Source organism: Sinohyriopsis cumingii, chromosome 1 (genome assembly GCF_028554795.1).
Source record: "Sinohyriopsis cumingii isolate HCF-2022 chromosome 1, ASM2855479v2, whole genome shotgun sequence".
NCBI lineage: Eukaryota > Metazoa > Mollusca > Bivalvia > Unionida > Unionidae > Sinohyriopsis > Sinohyriopsis cumingii.
The window spans coordinates 89,401,408-89,420,305 of NC_142961.1; the positions used below are offsets into that span (position 1 = coordinate 89,401,408).

Genomic DNA, 18,898 nt, shown 5'->3' on the forward strand with positions numbered 1-18,898 from the left:
GATGGCTGACAGACTAGAATGACTGATGATGCATGATGAAGGTGCAAGATAGCTGACAGACTAGAATGGTATATGATGCATGATGAAGGTGCAAGATCATTAGATGGCTGACAGAATGATAGATGATGCATGATGACAGTGCAAGATGGTTGACAGACTAGAATGATAGATGATGCACAATGACAGTGCAAGATGGCTGACAGACTAGAATGGTATATGATGCATGATGACAGTGCAAGATGGCTGACAGACTAGAATGATAGATGATGCACTATGACAGTGCAAGATGGCTTATAAGCTAGAGTGATAGACGATGCAAGATGAAGGTGCAAGATGGCTGACAGAGTAGAATGGCATATGATGCATGATGAAGGTGCAAGATGGCTGACAGACTAGAATGGTATATGATGCATGATGACAGTACAAGATGGCTGACAGACTAGAATGATAGATGATGCACTATGACAGTGCAAGATGGCTTATAGGCTAGAGTGATAGACGATGCAAGATGAAGGTGCAAGATGGCTGACAGAGTAGACTGGTATATGATGCATGATGACAGTGCAAGATGGCTGACAGACTAGAATGATAGATGATGCACTATGACAGTGCAAGATGGCCTATAGGCTAGAGTGATAGACGATGCAAGATGAAGGTGCAAGATGGCTGACAGACTAGAATGACATATGATGCATGATGAAGGTGCAAGATCATAAGATGGGTGATAGACTAGAATGACAGATGATGCATGATGACAGTGCAAGATGACTTATAGGCTAGAATGATAGATGATGCATGATGACATTGCAAGATGGCTGACAGAGTAGAATGGCACATGATGCATGATGAAGGTGCAAGATGGCTGACAGACTAGAATGATATATGATGCATGATGACAGTGCAAGATGGCTTATAGGCAAGAGTGATAGATGATGCATGATGACAGTGCAAGATGGCTGACATACAAGAATGATAGAAAAGGCATGATGAAGGTGCAAGATGGCTTATAGGCTAGAGTGATAGATGATGCATGATGACAGTGCAAGATGGCTGACATACTAGAATGATAGAAAAGGCATGATGAAGGTGCAAGATGGCTTATAGGCTAGAGTGATAGATGATGCATGATGACAGTGCAAGATGGCTGACAGAGTAGAATGGTATATGATGCATGATGACAGGTGCAAGATGGCTTATAGGCTAGAGTGATAGATGATGCATGATGACAGTGCAAGATGGCTGACAGAGTAGAATGGTATATGATGCATGATGAAGGTGCAAGATGGCTTATAGGCTAGAGTGATAGATGACGCAAGATAATTTAATGAACAAGCTAGATGGTCTCTCAGACATCACATCAAGAAAAAAAGTAAACTGATTTACCTGTTTGATGGCTGCTATCTGTGGAGTCATTGGATGCCATGACCGCTGAGAAGGGAGACATAGGATCTTAAGGAATAGTTTGAGCCCTTGGGAGTCAGGACCTAGAGCTAATATATTCTGATGGGTAAATCTCTCCACCAGGAGCTTCAAAGAGTCAGCTGCCATTGGAGTTATCTCACTTGTCGGGTGATCCAATATTGATTCCAGTAGAGGCAAAAGACCCATCAACATTCCCTAAGGAAAAAAGTAAAGACAGATATTTGTCAAAATTACATCAAATATAACAGTGCATAAATGCTTTAACAGTGGTTAGTATCTATAAAGAAAACTTCAAAACATAACAGCTTTAAAGATTTAAGATTATATATTGAACAGAACTTTGGTTTGTTAATCACATATGGTCCCACTACAGCATATTAAAAATTTATTTCTTGAGAAAGGACTGAAGCTCTATTATTATTATAGTTACCAAATGATATGTTCATAATGTGTTTGCTTGAACATAAAAAGAAAATAGCAATTCACAGATGGGGTACAACTCTGGAAACAATCCACAGCCATGTTTTTGATCTGATTTTGATCAAACCTGGAATAGATACCTGAATCGTCATGATTTCACTCTTTTATCAACACTGTCTGAGATCTTGATCATTTAGGCATATATTCTAATTTTAATCAAAATCAGATCAGAAACTTTGTCTCAGCGATAAAATGATTAAATGAACAAAATGCAATTTGAAATCAATAATATGTATCAATATTGCTCATTACAGAACTTGCCTGAGATCTGGATGATATCGGCATACATTCCAAGTCTGATCAAAATCAGATCCCAAACATAGAATCCAGAGAGGGGACAAAGTAAATGTTGAAGGAAGGGCAGAAAATTAGATGCTGGACACAATGCCAGGCGCAAAGCACACTTGGCTTTATGGCCAGGGGTACTAAAGACAAAGTTCCAATGCCAGACCATAGAAAAATGTTAGGATCACAGGGTTTTAGTTGCATCTGTTTGTACAGGGTAAAACAAAAAGATTTCATTTAGGCCTTATGCCTGCATGCTTTTTGTCAGCATACTAAAACACTGTTAAGTGATTTTTTGAAGAAGCCATTTAAAGGTGTTTATATTTTAGTAATATTGCCCATATCTGATGGTGTATCAGCATCATTTGTGTAAACATGAAAGCCTTCAATGCCAAAATTTTATAATTTAATTGATTAACACCAAGATGACTGCTATCACTTAACAGGCTTGAAGCAGCTGTGCTTGTTGTCTGTCTTCGCCTGCATTATTGTGTTCATCATGCATTGGCTGTTCTGTTGTAATGTGTTTCTTCATCTTCTTGTTTTGGAAACGAGAACAATTAGACTTTTTCACAGATATCTTGCCCCACCTGCTACAACTTCCTTTGCTGTGGAACCGCCAACACATGACACTTGCCAGTCCACCTGTTTATGCTATGATGGACCCTCATTAATTCCTTTAAATGACCACTCCTTGACTCTCCATACTACATTGTGTACTAGACTAAATGACCTGGGACTTCACTCATCATTACTTAAATGCAAACTGAAGCGAAAAAGAAACATTAATGTTTCAAAGCTAGCCAGCATAGAACAGGAAGAAGAATTCCAGTTATCTCCCTTTTGCCCTTCAGCGCACAGCAATTTAAAAACTCGGCCATTAATTTAGATAACCCAATTCAAATCTCTATTAAATCATCAACCTTTGTGTCAACTATCTAAGAGATACCAATACATATTGCATTATTCAATGCTCAATCAGGAGGACCACCAGAAAAGTGTCAGACACTCTTCACAACCCTACAGACTCCCCCAAGTCTCACTTCCTGAGGTATTCCTATAGAAAAAATTCAGAGCTCAGCTGGTCAGTGTTCTGAGACAGGATTTGCCCCCATTATGCCAAAGATTATTTATATTTACAATTTTTTTATATTGGACCTATGTACTGTATGTTATTTAAACTGTTCAGTATTTTCTTGAGAAGTCGTTTAAAGGTTATTTATTTACTATTTTTTTTAGTAATGGCCACCATATCAGACCACAGTTCAGCATCATTTACACAAATCTAAATGGTCTTGCCAGGATGCTGTTTGCCTTGTTTGGTTGAAAAAAAATTTATAAAGAAACTGAAAACAACAACTGTTTACAGATATAGCTGCATGCAAGAAACTTTTGACGTCAGTTTGCAAGGTCTCTCAAGACAGCATGCTAACTATCATGCGCCTAAGTAGTAACTGAGGTACAAAAGGAATTCAGTGCCAATTCCTATATCAAGTGGGGATCACTCTGTCTGATTGCCATCTATGTTCTCATACAAATTCAAGCTTTTAAAGCTAAAAAGTTTAGCTTAGCAGGGATGGATTTGCAATGTGTTGGTCGTACTCCTAAGTATTATAATCGGGTAAAGTATCTGAAAAAAGAAATATAAATTCTCACTGAGAAAAACATTACTACACAATTTACATGGAAGGAAACCATTTTTGCTAGTAAAATATGTTTCTTCTTTAAATATGTATCCCAATCATAATACCTATGGAGAAATACTACTACCTCACAAATCCAGTCTTCCCAGATACTACCGGCCTATGTGGCGGTAGGGCAGATTGATCTTCCCTTCATACAAGACATGGTGGCTGGATTGGGTAATGTATTTGAAGAAGAAACTAGTTGTAAAATATAAAAAAATTCAAGGTTACAGTTGTATCTGAGGTAACGTTTGACAACACAAGTCTAGTATTAATAATAGCATATGAAAGTTAATTAGGCCATCTATTTGTAATGACTTCAATATATACCCAAATTCTTCACATCCTTGTTTCCTGACCCATTTCTTAATTCTTAAAGACAAATGCTGATCTGATACTCACAGTGCTATCCAGCTTTCTAAAGATGTGTAGAAGTCGATGCTGCAGAAACATTGGGGAAGTCTTGCTGGTCAGCTCTCTGACGAAACTTTTTAAACTCTCCCTTTTTAGATCTTTCCCTGGTGTCTTCTGATTTCTTGACTTTTTAAGGGACGATTCATCCTCTAGATTGGTGTTCTTGTAAACAGACTTTATAACCTGTCAAGAGAAAAATGATACATCATGAAATAGGCTCAAAACTATCAGGAGACAAATAATGTCAAGGACAGAGCTTGCTTCTGTCTAGTTATAATAATTTTCTCCTCAAGCATGGAAACTGTTACAAGTGCACAATCTAAAGTGAAACTGTAAATCACAATATGATCATTTAATTATACGTAAATCACAATATGATCATTTAATTATCTGTAAATCAGAATATGATCATTTAATTATCTGTAAATTACAATGTGATCATTTAATTATCTGTAAATTACAACATGATCATTTATCTGTAAATCACAATATATTCATTTAATTATCTGTAAATCACAATATGATCATTTAATTATCTGCAAATTACAATATGATCATTTAATTATCTGTAAATCACAATATGATCATTTAATTATCTGTAAATTACAATATGATCATTTAAATATCTGTAAATCACAATATGATCATTTAATTATCTGTAAATTACAATATGATCATTTAATTATCTGTAAATCATATGATCATTTAATTATCTGTAAATCACAATATGATCATTTAATTATCTGTAAATCACAATATGATCATTTAAATATCTGTAAATCACAATATGATCATTTAATTATCTGTAAATTACAATATGATCATTTAATTATCTTTTGCAGATTAAGATAATTTTGTAAAATCACAACATATCATTCTTACAAATTACTTATAAAGATGTATGTAAGGGGATTTCCCCTATGGTACTTTGACAAGGAGGAATTTAATATGTTTAAGGAAAACTGTACGAAAAGAAAAAGATATATAGCTTATATTTCAGTTACATTTTATGATAAATAACTTTTAAACAAAAACAATATTACAGTAAAGATTTTGTTAACTGACCTAGCAATAGATTTAATAAAAGAGATATAACTACTTAAAGCCAGTAACTCCTTCATTCCAATCTTCAAGTAATCTAAATGCAACTGTTTGAATAACATACCATAAAGGAAGCATATTTGTCAAGCCTAAACACCCATGAAATGACATATCATTTTGGCATGTAATCTAACCATCAATCCTAAACACCTATGAAATGACACATCAGTTTGGCATGTAATCTAACCATCAAGCCTAAACACCCATGAAATGACACATCATTTTGGCATGTAATCTAACCATCAAGCCTAAACACCCACGAAATGACACATCATTTTGGCATGTAATCTAACCATCAAGCCTAAACACCCATGAAATGACACATCATTTTGGCATGTAATCTAACCATCAAGCCTAAACACCCATGAAATGACACATCATTTTGGCATGTAATCTAACCATCAAGCCTAAACACCCATGAAATGACACATCATTTTGGCATGTAATCTAACCATCAAGCCTAAACACCCATGAAATGACATATCAGTTTGGCATGTAATCTAACCATCAAGCCTAAACACCCACGAAATGACACATCATTTTGGCATGTAATCTAACCATCAAGCCTAAACACCCATGAAATGACACATCATTTTGGCATGTAATCTAACCATCAAGCCTAAACACCCATGAAATGACACATCATTTTGGCATGTAATCTAACCATCAAGCCTAAACACCCATGAAATGACACATCATTTTGGCATGTAATCTAACCATCAAGCCTAAACACCCATGAAATGACACATCAGTTTGGCATGTAATCTAACCATCAAGCCTAAACACCCATGAAATGACACATCAGTTTGGCATGTAATCTAACCATCAAGCCTAAACACCCATGAAATGACACATCAGTTTGGCATGTAATCTAACCATCAAGCCTAAACACCCATGAAATGACACATCATTTTGGCATGTAATCTAACCATCAAGCCTAAACACCCATGAAATGACACATCATTCTGGCATGTTGTTGTTGTTGTTGTAGGGCTTAACGCCATTTTTCAGTACGCGATTGGCTATACATGGCGGCCAGTATTAATGGTGGAGGAAGAACCCGGGAAAACCCCGGAAAGAACCACCGACCCACGAGAAGCTACTGGCAGGCTTTCTCACATACCCACATTAGCCAAATCCGAGACTCGAACCCACGCAGACAGAGCATTCTGGCATGTAATCTAACCATCAAGCCTAAACACCCATGAAATGACACATCATTTTGGCATGTAATCTAACCATCAAGCCTAAACACCCATGAAATGACACATCATTTTGGCATGTAATCTAACCATCAAGCCTAAACACCCATGAAATGACACATCAGTTTGGCATGTAATCTAACCATCAAGCCTAAACACCCATGAAATGACATATCAGTTTGGCATGTAATCTAACCATCAATCCTAAACACCCATGAAATGACATATCAGTTTGGCATGTAATCTAACCATCAAGCCTAAACACCCATGAAATGACATATCAGTTTGGCATGTAATCTAACCATCAAGCCTAAACACCCATGAAATGACATCAGTTTGGTATGTAATCTAACCATCAAGCCTAAACACCCATGAAATGACACATCAGTTTGGCATGTAATCTAACCATCAATCCTAAACACCCATGAAATGACACATCATTTTGGCATGTAATCTAACCATCAAGCCTAAACACCCATGAAATGACACATCATTCTGGCATGTAATCTAACCATCAAGCCTAAACACCCATGAAATGACACATCATTTTGGCATGTAATCTAACCATCAAGCCTAAACACCCATGAAATGACACATCATTTTGGCATGTAATCTAACCATCAAGCCTTTAAATTAATAGACTAAAGTCTGCTTCCTCTCACTGTGAATCATCTGCAATCTATTTCACATGCTCACTGAATAGGGAACATCTGTTATTACTTTGGTAATTGTTGCCGTTAGAAACTCTAGTAAACGCTATTATTTTGCAATGTTTACTTTCTTTACTAACTGATTGCTGGACCAATTTAAAGCCAAGACACTTGTGCAAGCAATTTAGTAGCTGTGTTGTTTATAAGTAAATTTACATGCAAACTGTACTGAAATTGTTTTTGTCATACTGCTTTGGAAAGACACTGTTTCTAAACAAGTAAAATTCCATGAAATGGTTTCTTTACAACTAAATGAAGAAAAAAAACATTTTCCTTCCACTTTTTTTTCTCTGAAAGTGTCAGTAATACTGTGGTAACCTCTGTTATCCTTCTGTACATAGTCTAATTATTACATCTTTTAATTCACTAAACGGAATTTCACACAAGATCAAAGTTATGTTGGCGATATGGTGACCATCTGCAAGAAAGGTGTCATTATTGACTTCTAACCCCAATGATGCTGCAAGTCAGACAAATGTGAAATAAACATTTTTAATACAATGACATTTTTAAATATTTTCCAACCAAACTTCATATACTGTCATTGCAGGAGCTAAGTAGCTCTGCACATTAACTGAGCTATAATTTATCTTTTCATTAAAATTATACACATACTGTTTCAATACACAGAACAAATCAAAATCTCAGAATCCATTTGAAACAGGTAACATGAAATCAAGTTGGAATCATTTTACTATGTTCCTAGTTCATGTTCTACTTACCTCTTGGATGTAGTCAGGGTCTGAAGCAATTTCCTCTGAGCAGTATTCAATTTTCCTCATTAGGGGACTGAATGACCCCTCCCTATCCCCTTGTCCCCTCAGAAGGGCTTGTACAGCATGGACCCCACACTCTCGGATACCTTGGTATGGACTGGTCAACACCAAGACCAGGCTTATTACCACTATCAAGATAACAGTACATATCAAATTTTATAAATCTACATAAAACAATTATCAAAACAGATTTTAAGATACATTAATGTTTATTTACTTTTAAAAAAATGCAATTTAATGTTTTTATTTAAATACAAACATGGAGGCTATAGTGGCAAAATACAGCCAAGCATAAATGAAACTGGTAATGGATGGATAAAATCATGCTATGGAATAAGGTAGGCATATAAAAAGAATTTCAAATTAATGTCTCAGGAATGACAAACATTATTGTCAAGCTTGTCATTACAGTGGAAGTTACTTTCTTGTTGTCAGCGGTATTAAAACAAATATACTACTGCTGAAAACAGCTCCACCATATCCTGACATAGATGCTAAACAAGCCTGATATAGATGATAAACAAGCCTGATGTAGATGCTAAACAAGCCTGATACAGATGCTAAACAAGCCTGATGTAGATGCTAAACAAGCCTGATATAGATGCTAAACAAGCCTGATGTAGATGCTAAACAAGCCTGATGTAAATGCTAAACAAACCTGATATAGATGCTAAACAAGCCTGATGAAGATGCTAAACAACCCTGATGTAGATGCTAAACAAGCCTGATGCAGATTGCAAACTGAAAGACACTTACCTACTATGGCATTTTATTCATTTCAATAGTTAGGAACTCTGATTTTACTTTTGTCTTTGTAATTATACCAACCAACCATCCTCAGGAAGTTTGGTTTGGTATTTTTATGGCAAGGCAGTACTAGTTTGATTTTGGTTTAGTGTTTTATGGCATAGCAGTACTAGTTTGATTTGGTTTAGTGTTTTATGGCATGGCAGTACAAGTTTGAATTTGGTTTAGTGTTTTATTGTATGGCAGTACTAATTGGTTTAGTGTTTTACAGTATGGCAGTACTAGTTTGAATTTGGTTTAGTGTTTTATGGCATGGCAGTACTAGTTTGATTTTGGTTTAGTGTTTTACAGTATGGCAGTGCAAATTTGATTTTGGTTTAGTGTTTTATGGCATGGCAGTATTAGTTTGATTTTGGTTTAGTGTTTTATGGCATGGCAGTGCAAGTTTGATTGTGGTTTAGTGTTTTATGGCATGGCAGTACTAGTTTGATTTTGGTTTAGTGTTTTATGGCATAGCAGTACTAGTTTGATTTTGGTTTAGTGTTTAATGGCATGGCAGTGCAAGTTTGATTTTGGTTTAGTGTTTTATGGCATGGCAGTGCAAGTTTGATTTTGGTTTAGTGTTTTATGACATAGCAGTACTAGTTTGATTTTGGTTTAGTGTTTTATGGCATGGCAGTGCAAGTTTGAATTTGGTTTAGTGTTTTATGGCATGGCAGTACAAGTTTGATTTTGGTTTAGTGTTTTATGGCATGGCAGTACAAGTTTGATTTTGGTTTAGTGTTTTATGGCATGGCAGTGCAAGTTTGATTTTGGTTTAGTGTTTTATGGCATGGCAGTACTAGTTTGATTTTGGTTTAGTGTTTTATGGCATAGCAGTACTAGTTTGATTTTGGTTTAGTGCTTTATGGCATGGCAGTACAAGTTTGAATTTGGTTTAGTGTTTTATGGCATGGCAGTGCAAGTTTGATTTTGGTTTAGTGTTTTATGGCATGGCAGTACTAGTTTGATTTTGGTTTAGTGTTTTATGGCATGGCAGTACAAGTTTGATTTTGGTTTAGTGTTTAATGGCATGGCAGTGCAAGTTTGATTTTGGTTTAGTGTTTTATGGCATGGCAGTACTAGTTTGATTTTGGTTTAGTGTTTTATGGCATAGCAGTACTAGTTTGATTTTGGTTTAGTGCTTTATGGCATGGCAGTACAAGTTTGAATTTGGTTTAGTGTTTTACAGTATGGCAGTACTAATTGGTTTAGTGTTTTACAGTATGGCAGTACTAATTGGTTTAGTGTTTTACAGTATGGCAGTACTAGTTTGATTTTGGTTTAGTGTTTTATGGCATGACAGTACAAGTTTGAATTTGGTTTAGTGTTTTATGGCAAGGCAGTACTAGTTTGATTTTGATTAGTGTTTTATGGCATTGCAGTACTAATTTGATTTTGGTTTAGTGTTTTACAGTATGGCAGTGCAAGTTTGATTTTGTTTTAGTGTTTTATGGCATGGCAGTACAAGTAGATTATTTAGTAACAAAGCAAATTAAGTTAAGTGATTTGCAAAAAGAGGCACTAAAGTAGCTGATCCAGGTTGACCCGATAGTAGGATTCAAATCTGCACCCTTCAGTCAAGTATATGGCATGCAAACCATTAATATTACAATTTGCAGGAGGGAACAACAGGTCTATTTTACATTCCCAAACTTGTATGGTGGTCCACATTAAGAATGTGAAGGATTAAGGGCTAACTTATTTTAGAGCAGTCTGTTGTATTACAAAGGAGGCAGAAAATCATTTTATGCCATAAAATCTTTAATAAAGTCATCATTTTTATCTTTCCAGAACATATTATGATCATAATTTGAAACAAATGATCCAAAGTATGAGTTTTGTGTGGTGGTTGGGGGTGAGGGGGGGTGGTTGGAAAGGAAAAAGCTACTTCTGATAATTTGTTTTTATTGACTTGAGAATCAATCCTTCACATTTAGAAATTACTATCAGAAAAACCAATGAAAAGTTCCAAACAATAGTAATTACTCTCTTCAAAATGGAGTAGACAATACAAAAACCAATAAAGGCATGTCTAAGAGCTAAGAGACAGTGTCTTTACTAAGTGTATCAAAATGGGTTTTTTAAAACTAGGCTGAATGCAAGCAATATTCATTGTTTCCATGTTAAGATTAGGATTTAATTGACAAAGGCCAAAATGGATAAGTCTAAACTCATAAAAGGCACATGTAATTCTATGAGACAATGTTCATACAAACTTGCATCGGAATAAGTCAAATGTTTTTTGAGCTATGCCAGTTTAAGCAACATACAATGAGTGATATGAAGTTGCTTGTTAAGGCTTTAAGTCTACATAAAATATACTTGACAAGACAAAACCCATACAAGACTAAGAGACGAGGAACAGGAAATTTGCACCAAATAAAGCTGAAGTTGAGTGAGCAGGGGCAGTAACTCAAACAACATTTTACTTTAAAAGACAAAACATTTACAAGGCACATCTGTATGTTATAGGCAATTCACCTGCCAAAAAATCTAATTATGTTTAAATGTTGCAGGTAGTGGTGGTTGTAAGAAAGTGTGAATGGTGAAACAGATGGATGGAAAAAGGTGATGTGATGTGATGTGATGTGATTTTGGATTTTTAACGTAGCTTTAACAATTTTTCAGTCATATCGCTATGATGTCTGCAATGTGGCAGTTTATAGTGATGTCTAGCACTGGGACATCATGCTGCAGACATGTAGCACAATGTTCCACCCAGTCACCTTATCCTGACACCATGCTGACCAGTCCTAACACTAACCTCTTAATGCTGAATGCCCAGCGAGGCAGCTGTTAGTGCCATTTTTATAAGTCTTTGGTATGATTCGGACAGGGATCGAACCCATGACCTCCAGCATCCGAGGCAGATGCTCTAACCACTAGGCCACTGGATCTGTGATGGTAAAAAGGTGATTACTCAACCAAAATGCAGGGTCCCAATTACAGGAAAACACATAGGTATATTTACTTCATATTCTTAAACAAGATGATGATGAGGAAAATGTGTACCTGTAGCTGATGATGCCACTGAAACAATGTCACCATTACCAAGGTTATGGAGGTAAACCAGCCCCAGCTGAAGTGCCTGGGCCTGTAAAACAACAGTAAAACCCAAATGACCACGCTGATCATTACAGTCTTGGGTCCATAGTAAACAGAGGAATTTCATCACAATGTAGACATCCTGGAAACATTCCTGTAAAGCCAAAAAATTTTACAATTAGTACATCAAACTCAAAATAAGCTTTACCTAAACTGTTATATCTGGATCAAAGTGACCATGCAGACACTCTACTCACCTATCCACCATTATTATGAACTAAATACCAGCAATAACAACTTATAATACCTGCAATTTACACTTAGCTGACCAGGTTTAGTCAAAATGTACATCTAGAGTAACTCTGAATATCAATATCCAAACATTAAATATCATATTTTATGAAATTTATAGATTAAACTTTATGTCAACAGCACAATCATGCTTGAAGATTTCATAATTGTTGTTTCAAATATAAAAATCATTATGCTAATGAAGTTTGAGGAGTTGAAGGTCTTCTGAGGTAAGTTCAACTATTTGGAAAGTGCTGAACACAACTTATCAAGAACAGGTTAGAATGATCTGAAAGAAGTGTAAAAAATGAGTGAATTTACCTAGTGGACAATAATGTTCAATAATGCACTTGAGACTGAAAGACTACAGAGACAGAAAAAGCAAATGAACATGTTCTACTTTAGAATGAAATACTGTTCAACTTTAATTGGCTGTATGCACACCAAAATTTGAATAATGACCTGATGTGCAATAGTAATATTAATAAAAACCATCATGCTAAGCAGTTACAGTCAATATTCTAATCTGATTTTCTACATATGATGAATTTTATAAAAGACGGAAAAATCTTGATGGAAACTTCGATACCAAAATGCAGGAGTTTTGAAAGGAATTTTACCTTGAAAAGCCTGATAAGGAGAACTCGGTTCATATTGTCTTTTGCATCAGAGGCTCCATTCATCAGAAAGGCAAACAAACAGACAGACACCTGCAGGAATTTATCTTCTGGGCCACCATCTCCCATGTACTGCCACCAAGGAGCTGAAACAAGTTCATTACTAGATGTTAAAAGAACTCAAGTTGATTGACAGAAACTAACAATATAGCCCTATTTATGTGGCATGTGTCATTAATTAAATAACCAACTCTACAATAAACCATGGAGTGTAGGTCACAGACACCATGATTTGTAAGGAACATACCACCATCAAAAGAGGAACAAACACTGCATCTTGGTGGCATTAATAAATGTTACTGGACTAAGAGGCCGACCAGTATTTAAGCAAAAAAAGCCCTTAAAAGGTCAAAGCTGCTAAATTTGGTCCAATTCATACCTTCATTCCAAGATACAAGCATGTTTCAAGTTTGGTATGAATAGGTCAAGAAAGTGTCTGTTTGACACTGTAAACAGTATCCAAAGAACACTGAATATTCCCTGAAAGGTAGGTCACAGTAACTCAGTTTTCTTGCACAACAAACCTCCAATCTACATTGCATGATAATGCAGCTACAGTTTTAACAGGCATATTAAAACGTTACAATCCATATAACAGAGGCATATTAAAATGTTACAGTTCAGACAACAGTGGCATATTAAAATGTTACACCCAGATAACAGTGGCATATTAAATTGTTACAACCCAGAAATGGATAACAGTGGCAGAATTGTACATAAAGCGTGCATCACAAAAACCTGAGCAGATAAGTAGACAGATGGCTCCATGAACTGAAAAACATACTGATGAAAGCAAACACACACACACACACACACACACAAACAACATAGACAAAAACAAGGACAAACAAATATACAAAAGGAAGAAAAAAACAAAGTTAATGTATAAAATAACACATAAAAGGCAATACTTTCTTCATTTTAATGAAAAAATGACTATTACTTCTCCATGAATGCCTTCCTACCTGCTTCCAATGTCCCAGGGACCTTAAGGTTTTCTATGACCCCCTGAAGGGCCCTCAGACACAGAAAATGGGGAACCTTTCTGTACACCTGGATGTAAGAACATGCCTCTGCCACAAGATGGGACATCTCAATGGCAATCAGATTCTCTGGAACCTTCCTCTGCAAATTTTGGTCCTGTCAAGGACAGGAGAGAAACATTTTATATATACTGTGTAATTGTTTGTAATGTTGCAGATAGGTATATATTCCCAGCAATATAGGCTCAAGGTCTGTTTCATTTCCTATTGAGCATTTCAACCCACAAAAAGTGGAAACAGATCAAACATTTTCTGGTGAAATTGATGGACAAATCAAAAACTGTAAAATCAGTCTTTTGCACTCTCCATTCCTTCCCTAATTCAATAAAGAATATCAATAATTGGATGCCATTTTTTTTACTTCTAGACCAATCATTTTAACGGTAAACATTTAATATGTAGCTATCAGAAGTATCATCCTTCAAAAACATCTTCAAGTCTAATATGCATATAAAGCAGTATGTACAAGAAAAATACATAAGGCAAAGGAGACTTCAAAAACATTAGCAATAAATTTCTTACCATTTTTTTCTCCTTAAGTATTTTTGTTATCATCTGCAGTAGAATCCAAGAGTACTCCATCTTGCTGAACTTTTTACTTTGACTGGTTCTTTTGCCAACAGATGACTCCTTGATTAGGTTGCTGAGAACCAGAATTAACAGACACTGAAATTGAGGCTCTTCTGTGTCACATGACTTTTGACACCACTTTTCAACCTGGAAATATAATGCTTGTTAAATTTCATTGTGTCCTATATCTGGTGTTTACAACGAAAATGTCAAATGTTCTAGATGAGGTGGCAGCAATATATGGACTCTTTGGAATGACATATGGTGTGAGTTGTAGTTTTGTATAGTGTGTACTAAAAATGATAATTAATTCAAGCAATAAATATGACTTGGCATACTCAAACAGACTCACTCAATCGACCATGGCATAATATGCCAAAACATATGGGCCACACTTAAAATCACTTGCAGAACAAATGATAAAGTCTCAATCTGTCACAGCATAAGATGCAAGTAGATCTAGCATACAAAATTCACTTAAAATCATTTCTAGACTAAACCGTGTAGACTGATTTTGCAACAACATAGTATGCAAGAAGATCTGGGTCACACTGTTCACTTAAAATTTTCAGAAATAGCAGGAAACCGTCAATGCTATTTTACAATAGATTTCAACAGGTGTTGTTATTGTGAATACACCAAGACTCAGGTCATACTACCAAGACATGCCTGTCATTCAAATTGTTGAAATAACAACAAAAACACAAACTGATGCTGACAGATGATCTTTGTAACATATACTAAACTGGCCACAGCATAATATGTGAGCAGGCATGGATCACACTGTTCATTTAAACTCACTAGTGGACTCAATTTGCCACAGCATAATGTGCAAGCAGGCATGGATCACACTGTTCATTTAAACTCACTAGTGGACTCAATTTACCACAGCATAATGTGCAAGCAGGCATGGATCACACTGTTCATTTAAACTCACTAGTGGACTATTTGCCACAGCATAATGTGTGAGCAGGCATGGATCACACAGTTCATTTAAACTCGCTAGTGGACTCAATTTGCCACAGCATAATGTGCAAGCAGGCATAGATCACACTGTTCATTTAAACTCACTAGTGGACTCAATTTGCCACAGCATAATGTGCAAGCAGGCATGGATCACACTGTTCATTTAAACTCACTAGTGGACTCTATTTGCCATTGCATAATGTGTGAGCAGGCATGGATCACAATGTTCATTTAAACTCACTAGTGGACTCAATTTACCACAGCATAATGTGTGAGCAGGCATGGATCACACTGTTCATTTAAACTCACTAGTGGACTCTATTTGCCATTGCATAATGTGTGAGCAGGCATGGATCACACTGTTCATTTAAACTCACTAGTGGACTCAATTTACCACAGCATAATGTGCAAGCAGGCATGGATCACACTATTCATTTAAACTCACTAGTGGACTCTATTTGCCACAGCATAATGTGTGAGCAGGCATGGATCACATTGTTCATTTAAACTCACTAGTGGACTCAATTCACCACAGCATAATGTCCAAGCAGGCAAGGATCACACTGTTCATTTAAACTCACTAGCGGACTCTATTTGCCACAGCATAATGTGTGAGCAGGCATGGATTACACAGTTCATTTAAACTCACTAGTGGACTCAATTTGCCACAGCATAATGTGCAAGCAGGCATGGATCACTCTGTTCATTTAAGCTCACTAGTGGACTCAATTTGCCATTGCACAATGTGTGAGCAGGCATGGATCACAATGTTCATTTAAACTCACTAGTGGACTCAATTTACCACAGCATAATGTGTGAGCAGGCATGGATCACACTGTTCATTTAAACTCACTAGTGGACTCAATTTGCCACAGCATAATGTGTGAGCAGGCATGGATCACACTGTTCATTTAAACTCACTAGTGGACTCAATTCACCACAGCATAATGTGCAAGCAGGCAAGGATCACACTGTTCATTTAAACTCACTAGCGGACTCTATTTGCCACAGCATAATGTGTGAGCAGGCATGGATCACACAGTTCATTTAAACTCACTAGTGAACTCAATTTGCCAGAGCATTATGTGCAAGCAGACTGAGGTTAAACTGTTCACTTAAAATCATTGGTAGAACAAAATGGTAGACTCAGTCTACCATTGCACAATACACCAGCGGAATTTGGTCTACACATTTCACATAGTTTCATTTAGTTTAGTTGAGTAGAACAAACAGTGTATACTAACTAGTACACTAGAGAGGGCATAATACACCAGCAGATGTGGGTCTAGTCTGTAAACTTAATAGGACTTGGTTTAAATTAGTTGAACAGTGTATACTCTATCAGTGACTGTATAATACACCATCGGATATGGGTCTCCACAGCTTACCTAATATCACTTAGCTTATTAGAACAGTACAGACTTGGTCTGCCAAAGCATTATATGCAAGTAACTCTGGAGTCCATCGGAGACCAGATGTACATTATATATACAGGAGCTCCTTGAGCTCAACAGGTACAGTGTTGGGCTCGTAATCCAAGGACATGAGTTTCGATACCTGCCCTGACCAGCAAGAGTTGACTGTCTCCAAGTCTCCAAGTACCACTGGGCAAGGCACTTAGCTCCCACTTCTTCAGCAAGAAAAACAAACCAAAACAAACATCTTGTGTAAGCAAACAGAATATATCATTTTTGTAACTCACCATACGAAGGCACTCATTTTGCCCACAGTTCTCTGCTGCCATAGCAATGCACTCTGCAACCTTCAGGTTAATCTCTCCCATCCTTGCAGCTGCTGGAGAGTAGGACTTCCAGCCTGGAAAATGGGGAACATGTCATGTATTTTGTAAATACAGTTTAAATGCATGAAAATTACAAGTTCTGACAAATCTGTCCGTTTTCAACGCCTCATAATTGTATTGTATAGATTAAGCTACTATGATCAATCAATTTTGTTAATGTTTAACCTTTTGATGAGGGAAGAAAGAAGCTTGTTCAAATCTATTGCTGTTTCCAGGAGTAAAGTTAATAAATAGAAAGACATTCATTTCTCTGCTGTTTTAAAACAGGCAACTGTAATGCATGTTTACCTTTGGCAAAGTGGCTAAGGAATGTGTTGTTCTTGACCTGAGGTAACTTGCAGACTTCATCAATAAATTCCAGGTAAAATGTATCTGCAAACACCATGAAGCAGTAAGGAAGAACAATGTCTACAATTTGCATGGTTACCTCCCCTTTACACTCACACGTTCCAAGCACGGTCAGGGCAAGTTTAGCAGTCTCATACCTTCACAGAAAAAAAACCCACAATATTAAATGCAACATATTTGTAAATTTCACAAGAAAATGACTTTAAAAATCATTATGGGTAATATTCTTTTCTTGTTACAAGCATACTGAATAAAATAATTAGCAGTCAAAATTTAATTACATTACAATAAAATTAATGAACACAAAAATCATGCTGATGAATAGATGCTTTTCTTTTCAAGCTGTGTTTTTCCTAGAATACTTTTACCTGATCACAGTAATGTTAGGGAAACAAACCCCATGACCTCTTCTGAGCTGCCAACCCTACCTTAGTGAAAAGTGGGATAAAAAGTAGTGAATTTTGAATGCAATTAGTGAAAAATTATATCATGAGACTAACTCCATCCACTTCAATGGTCAGTACTGCATTATACGAAAATCCAAAAAATAAAAATAAAACATATTACTTACATTGATTACATGTACTACTTTATTTGCAGCCAAATTTACTGATATACACAAACTTCATGTTATTTGTCATGATATGATGCTGTGGCAGTCTTGAACTTCCTCAATCAGGCCATGGTAAATTTGTTTTCAAAACAGTTCAGGCTTCTTGCCTGCTGGTTAATCTTGGTGACTAAAATTGTTGCAAATTTTCAGCACCTAAGGAAGCTCTTAAAGTTTGTCTTATTTTTCCTCACAACAGGAAATAATCTTTCACTGTTACTGTTGCTGATCTTGAGCTGAGAAAGACAGGTTATGTTCAACAAGAAAGCTCACAAACAATGCTTTAGCATTGGTACCATGCAGGACTTGAGTAGGTGGCTTAAAGAACTCCAAAACTGAAATCTGCTGGGGGTGCTATAGCCGTTTGCTTTTTCACATCGTTCTGCCACATGCCCACAAGGGATCATATTGTTGCCTACAATTTATCTGTCATACATGTACTATATAATAATATTACTACATGGTACATGTATGACAGGTAAATTGTAAGCAACATAACCAGCCTTGTGAACATTCCCAACTGTAAAATTCGCTGCACACTACTGTGCGAAAAGCATAACATTCATCAATGTTTGATGGCTGAATGCTAGGCCAAATTTTGGCGTACTCCAATCTATACTTCACTTTTTGTGGAATAAAAATTTTTTTCCTTGGAGGTGAAAACATTTTAACTGCTGAGTAGC

General features: G+C 36.3%; 1 protein-coding gene across 1 annotated transcript in view; it reads right to left on the reverse strand.

The window, feature by feature from the left end:
- LOC149807312 (HEAT repeat-containing protein 1-like) overlaps window positions 1-18,898 on the reverse strand; it is a 178,280-nt gene that overhangs the window by 117,251 nt on the left and 42,131 nt on the right. The window contains exons 13-21 of the mRNA XM_089965190.1: window positions 17,546-17,742; window positions 17,159-17,271; window positions 14,443-14,637; window positions 13,843-14,017; window positions 12,821-12,963; window positions 11,877-12,063; window positions 8,022-8,203; window positions 4,275-4,469; window positions 1,384-1,617 (exon numbers count right to left, since the gene is read on the reverse strand). Of these exons, the coding sequence (XP_089821316.1) occupies window positions 1,384-1,617; window positions 4,275-4,469; window positions 8,022-8,203; window positions 11,877-12,063; window positions 12,821-12,963; window positions 13,843-14,017; window positions 14,443-14,637; window positions 17,159-17,271; window positions 17,546-17,742 (1,621 nt within the window). The remainder of the gene's footprint in view (window positions 1-1,383; window positions 1,618-4,274; window positions 4,470-8,021; window positions 8,204-11,876; window positions 12,064-12,820; window positions 12,964-13,842; window positions 14,018-14,442; window positions 14,638-17,158; window positions 17,272-17,545; window positions 17,743-18,898) is intronic.